The following is a 5,956-nucleotide window of genomic DNA, read 5'->3' as shown; positions in this document are numbered from 1 at the left end:
TTCTTTTTCTTTTTGAGAATTTTTTTCACCATGGAATTTTGTCGTACACGTGGAGACACCACTCATCTAATTAAGCTCTAGTTTTTATCAAAACTTGAAAGTGATAAGGTTATTATGTGCACTTTGTGCATTATTATGAATGATTTGTTAATTTTTGAAATTCTTCCAATTGGTAATATGGTGGGCAATATAACTTGACAACTTGTAGTGTACTTTGTTTATCTTTTTGTCTTCTATCTAAGATGCAGTAGTTTTGTTTTGGACATGATGTGATATTTTAATATAGGAATCAATTGTTTTTGAAGGATTAGCATGCCATTAGAGAAATGAGACATATGACTTTCCAGCAATTAATGTGGTATCTAAAAATTGATATGAAGAAGTTGCTTTAATTTTGAATGGTTTGGTATTACTTTGATGAAGACATACCGTATTCTTTCTAAACTTAGATGAAGTGAAATAGAATGCTATTATCCTTACCAGTTATAAGATTACAAGTGTTTTGTTGGAACTAGGAACAAAATTCTCAAAACTTAAATTCACACCAAATTACCAAACAACATATTTCAGTACTTTTACTGAAATTTATTTCACTACTCAATTCTTTGAATCTCTATTCTCTTGACAGTCCAGAGGAAATGTTAATCTACGATTTCAATTTTGTATTATTCTAGGTTAGTTAACCTTAGAATCTTGTAGGCCTGGAGGTAAAGATCCCAATCGAGTAACATTAACATAATCTGGAGGTGAATGTTCTGCTAATCCTGGAAATACCAATCCAAAAATCCTAATAATTTTCATTAACCAACTTTCTTTGTACTCTTGACCGCTTGTATATGGGATAATGAAACTCCGGATCAGCTCCCAAACTGCATTCACAAATTTGAAAATGGCCCTTGTCGCTGAGAAGTAGTTCTTATTTGGCTCATCCTTTAGAATCTGCACTCCAACAAGATGCATAGCTTAACCCTATTGAACCAAATCTAAAAATATACATGCTGAGAGAGAGAGAGAGAGAGAGAGAGGACTGACCTTTCCTTTATAGAAGCTATTGTAGTAGAGGCAAGGTCCAAAGTGAGTAAAAAAGTCATTATCATTGTCATCATAAGGGACCCTAGGCACTATGTCATTGCAGTAAACAAACCTAAAATACCTCACATCATATTGCTTCAACTTCTTCTCCATATAACCCCCCAACAGATTGTCTCCGACCCTTGGTTGCCCAAATGTGTACACTCCCTCCAACTTATGCATCAACCATTCCTCTTCATGTTTTGCTAGCACAGTTAGAAACAAAATTGCCAATGCCGCACCCAAGCTGTGTCCTGTTAATATAAATTTTGCATTCTCATTTTTTTGCAACAACTCTCTCAACCTTTGCCTGATTTCATAATAAGCATATTTCTTTTGGTTAATTCCTTGTTCTATTTCTTTGGGCCATCCTTTGTTCTTTTGAAGACCAAGAGCTTTCATAAAGCCACTATGAGTCTTACCCACTCCTTCAAATTCATACCATGAGAGATCCACATCTGTTCTCCATCCTTCTGGGTCGAATGGCTCGGTGCCCCTAAATGCAACCACGATTAGGTTAGGGTTAACCCTTGCATCTTGGAACATAATGGCTTTAGTTGCAGCATCCTCCAAGTAATCTGCCAAACATTAGATTAGAACATTTTTGATATCTAGTTGGCAAAAAAAGAAAAAGTAAAAATTGTCACAAAAGTAAAATTTGAGACTCAATTTCAAATTTAAGTCCTATAGTTAGCATGGGGGACAATACAAAGTGTTGCTATTTTCATAACTATTTAGACTACATCCAAACCCTAATACTAATATAAGGACTAAATTAAATGACCCTTCTAAATAAATTTATCTTAAAGAGTCTATCATCATACCAAATGATTGCACTGTAACTATGTGCGTTAACACGTGAACTATGTGCACGTAAAATGTACATTTTTTACAAAGAGATTTAGCCAATCTAAGGAATTTATATTTGAGCAATGAAGATGAAAATATATAACTTCTATCCCACATGTTTGTTTAGTTATACCACTTCTCTAGAGACAAATGGCATTATGTTGTTTAGTTAAATCAAAGCCCAAACTTGAGGAACATTTTGATTTTTCAAATCTTATGATTTTAGGAAAGTATTGGCCTAACAATAAACAACAAATAATTATAAATTATAAATTATCAATTTTAAAATTAAAATATAAAAATAAATAAATAAAGAAAAGAAAATTGAAGTGTATCAAGTTTTGAGTACGACTATTTTAAAATTAAAATTAGCTGATGTAGCCCATATTGGGCCATGGCCCGAGCCACTAACTAATAATGTGGGCCTTTTTTCCCTATTACTCAGAGATTGGTATTAAACAGATGACATGGGCCGATGGAGAACAAATTATCCAAGCCCAAATGATTGTGTGACAAAACAAAGAGCAAAAGAGCTGAGGTTAGAAACCTAGAAGGCCATCACTATCACATTAATGCTCGTGATATATTGCACATGTGAGTTTGGTACAATCATGGGAAGCACGGCAAGATTGGTGCAACATTCATTTAATGCCCTAAAGCCTAGGAATATGCATTTGTGGTAGGTACAATTTTTTTTATACAAGATAGAATTTTTATTTTAACTTAATCTATATATATATGTGTGTGTGAAACTCCCTCTTGGAGACTTGAACCCCGACCCTTGCCCCTCACACTCTACAAGCATTTATACATATGGAGTGACCATTGCACCAAAAATGTACAATGGTGTGGTAGATATAATTTTTTAAAACATTAACTTTTGTACAAGGAAAAATTGATAATAATTTTGTAACTAAAGTCCCCCTTTAGCATAGACCAAGAATAGTGCATGGACCAATAACCTATAAAGATTAAAGCCCTATTATCCTATGCTAAAAAGCACAATAAGCCCACTAATACAAGCAAGCTCCATCTTCTCTTTTTAAAAATAAAAGATTCCTCAGCACATAAGAGGGAGGCACTACTCTTGCTTCTACAGAAAAATGAAATAAAAAACAATCAAAGATTTAGAAAAGAAAGAAAAGAATGCCATTAGGCTGAAGACTTAATTTTGATCTGCCTAGTATCAAGAACCGGTAAGAGAGTCAAACTCGCCAATTAAACCTAAATTTCTCTTAATCTTTCCCTACCTTGACACATAAGAACAAAGGGTGGGACTATTGGTGATAATGAAAACTTGCCAGTTGCCTCATGCTCACATTACAATATGTGTGTTTAAAGACTTTTAAAAAATTTCAATAGGTTGATTGACTTTGACAAGAATCAATTTGAGAAACTATTATCTCAACTAGTTAGTAACATGCGCATTTAGATAATTTATCTTTCTTATTAGTTTATGTGTTTTACTAATGTATGCTCTAATATTAGTAAATAATTTAAAAAAAAATTATTAAAAATTGAAAAAATAATCTAAATATTTTTACAGTTTTTTTTTTCTTCAAATTTTCACTAAAAAAAATCCCTAAAATTTATGATTAATATAGCTCTTGATGATTAATACAGCATTTATTAACCGGACTCTTAGTTTATTAGCTTATTTGTTTGTGAGTTATGTTAGCTTTTATAAAATTTTTTGTTTTACGGATAACATTGTGAGACAGAAGATTTCCATTCCTATTCTTCTATAGCCTAGGTTATTACTGCATTTTTTTAAAAAATATATATCATATAGGTTGTTGCTTACCGTTCCAATAGTTATTGAAGCCCAAGAATTCCATCTGTGCAAAAATGAGAAAAAAAAAAATGAAACGTTAATCATCATCATCATAGCCATCCCGTTATATATAACAAGGGCAGAATCAAGCAAAAATTTGTTTTGCCATGTCAATGATACTTACATTCCAATGATCCTTGATTATGGTTTTAACGAATGCTTCATTTTCATATGACAATTTGGAGGCCATAATTGAGAGTGACGCATTGTATTTTCTGTTACCATAACTAATCCTTTTGTCCAATTCCACTCTTTGATCAAGAATTGCCAACACAGATCTAAACTTTGCCGATGACCTATTCGGCCTTACCATTTTTCCTGCAAAACCCGCCTACTCATTCAATTTACGGAAAATGTGAATTAACATATCTTGGTTTAAATAATAAATTAGAGGGTAATAGATTCTCCAACTAAATTTCAAAACATGACTGGAATAAATTAAATTAATTTTTAGAAAGGTAACGTTGCATTATAGTCATGGTTTTCAATTTTCCTAGGAAATCTAAGATATTAGTACTTATTAGTACCTAATAAATTAGATATTAGTAACATTTAGAAGTTAGAATTAGGGTAGTTAATATCGTACCCGTACCGATCATACTGGCCGATATATACCGTACGGGTATGTATACTGGTATCAAAATGTCAATGTTCCATACCAGTCTAAAAACCAGCCGTATCAACCATACTTGCCAATTTCGGGCAATACCGGCTGGTACCGGGCGTACCGGCCGATACCAAAAAAAAAAAAAAAGTTTTTTTTTTTTTAGTTTTTTAATTTTTGAATTTTTATAAAGGCGGAATAGTAATTTATTTGCATTAACTTATTAGTATTATTATTTTTCTTAGTATACAATGATCAATTAAGTTTTCTATTTATTATATTGTGTTTTTTTTTTTCTTTTAATTGATGCTAAAGTCTAAAATTATGAATAATTTATTCTGAATTGAGGTGATATTTTATGGTAAACTTTTATATTTATTATAATATTCACACACACACACATACATATATATATTTATTTATTTATAAATATAAAAAATAATGATAAACCCGAAATGGTATACCGGTGTTGATCGGTACTAAAATATATCGTTTCATTAATCAAACTAGTATAACTTTGGGTACGAGATTGACTCCCTTAGAACACATAAATAATAGCATAATTACTAGGTAGCAATTGTGCCCATATATACTGCCATACATGCGTGCGGATTAAATATATGGAACTTTATAAATATCATGCTACATATGAAACAAAACATAGATACATTCACACAAACCAAACCTGTAAAGAAATTGGTGATGAGCCTGAGTAATCCACCGTTGCTTGAAAGAAGATTCAGCCATAGCTCTAACACATACCCTATTAGGACCATAGGTTTTCCCACCTTAAGGAGGAGTTTCTGCACAAGAAGGGAGTTGAAGATGTACCATCTTATCCAAAAATCTCCCTTAAGTTCTTCTGAGTACTCGATGAATTTACTAGTTTCTGATTTAGATGAGAAGAGAAAGCTAGCGAGATCATAGAAACTAGCGTTTTCTGGCTTCAGCACAAAATAATTTCCACTGAATTGTTTCTCAGAAGACATGGCTTAGAAGCAATATGGAGGAGGTGAAGGATGAGTTGCTATGTCAATGTCTCAATTGGTAATACTACGTAAATTTAGCAAAGAGAGACTCAGTATTTAAAGTACATGGGCGGCTGCCTGTCCTAATAGAGATAAAGTACATGGTCCTAATGAATCTCTTTCAATAGAGATAAAGTACACAAAATATAGCTAAAAAAAAACATGGACGGCTGCCTGTCTGTACCGTACGGTCACTACGACTACCCAATGTTTGTCGCTAGCCATTTAAGCTGCTGTTCCCAACCCAGAGCCAATCTGGTGTTTTAGTCTTGATTACTATACCTACATCATCATCTTAATTATATCTGGTACCGGTACACTAATGCCGATATTGACACTGCTGGTGCTAATGTTTTGGACCATAATCCTCACTACGGAATTAACACATCAGTATTAGCCACATGGCCTAGAGCTCAACACTCCAATAGGTTTTATTTTTCAATAGATGGGTCAATTTGTTACTTGACGGATCAAAAGGATTAATTATCATAGCTCAATGAAACATCATCTAATATTATTTTCTCACCACAGAAATTTCTAAATGTCAAAATATGTTATCAAATACACCTA

At 32.7% G+C, this 5,956-nt stretch overlaps 1 protein-coding gene across 1 annotated transcript; it reads right to left on the bottom strand.

Moving 5' to 3' along the window:
* Positions 1-398: 398 nt before the first annotated feature.
* LOC142622017 (triacylglycerol lipase OBL1-like) lies at positions 399-5,356 on the bottom strand. Its single transcript, XM_075795425.1, has 5 exons — positions 5,044-5,356; positions 3,879-4,072; positions 3,725-3,758; positions 1,033-1,649; positions 399-939 (listed from the first exon to the last, which is right to left on the bottom strand). Exons 1-5 carry the CDS (start codon positions 5,345-5,347, stop codon positions 676-678), a joined length of 1,413 nt encoding a protein of 470 aa, XP_075651540.1. The 5' UTR covers positions 5,348-5,356; the 3' UTR covers positions 399-675.
* Between the last annotated feature and the right edge of the window lie 600 nt (positions 5,357-5,956).

The sequence above is a fragment of the Castanea sativa genome, chromosome 1, assembly GCF_040712315.1.
Source record: "Castanea sativa cultivar Marrone di Chiusa Pesio chromosome 1, ASM4071231v1".
NCBI lineage: Eukaryota > Viridiplantae > Streptophyta > Magnoliopsida > Fagales > Fagaceae > Castanea > Castanea sativa.
Note: the sequence above shows the minus strand (reverse complement) of the source record. Positions and strands in the feature narration are given on the sequence as shown.

Bases quoted from the DNA above. Each gene is read 5' to 3' on its own strand.
- LOC142622017 (XM_075795425.1), bottom strand. From the start codon at position 5,347: ATGTCTTCTGAGAAACAATTCAGTGGAAATTATTTTGTGCTGAAGCCA. The intron at 4,073-5,043 runs GTTTGGTTTGTG...CGGGTTTTGCAG, and splicing joins CATCACCAATTTCTTTACAG to GAAAAATGGTAAGGCCGAAT. The intron at 940-1,032 runs GTCAGTCCTCTC...GTTGGAGTGCAG, and splicing joins ATAGCTTCTATAAAGGAAAG to ATTCTAAAGGATGAGCCAAA.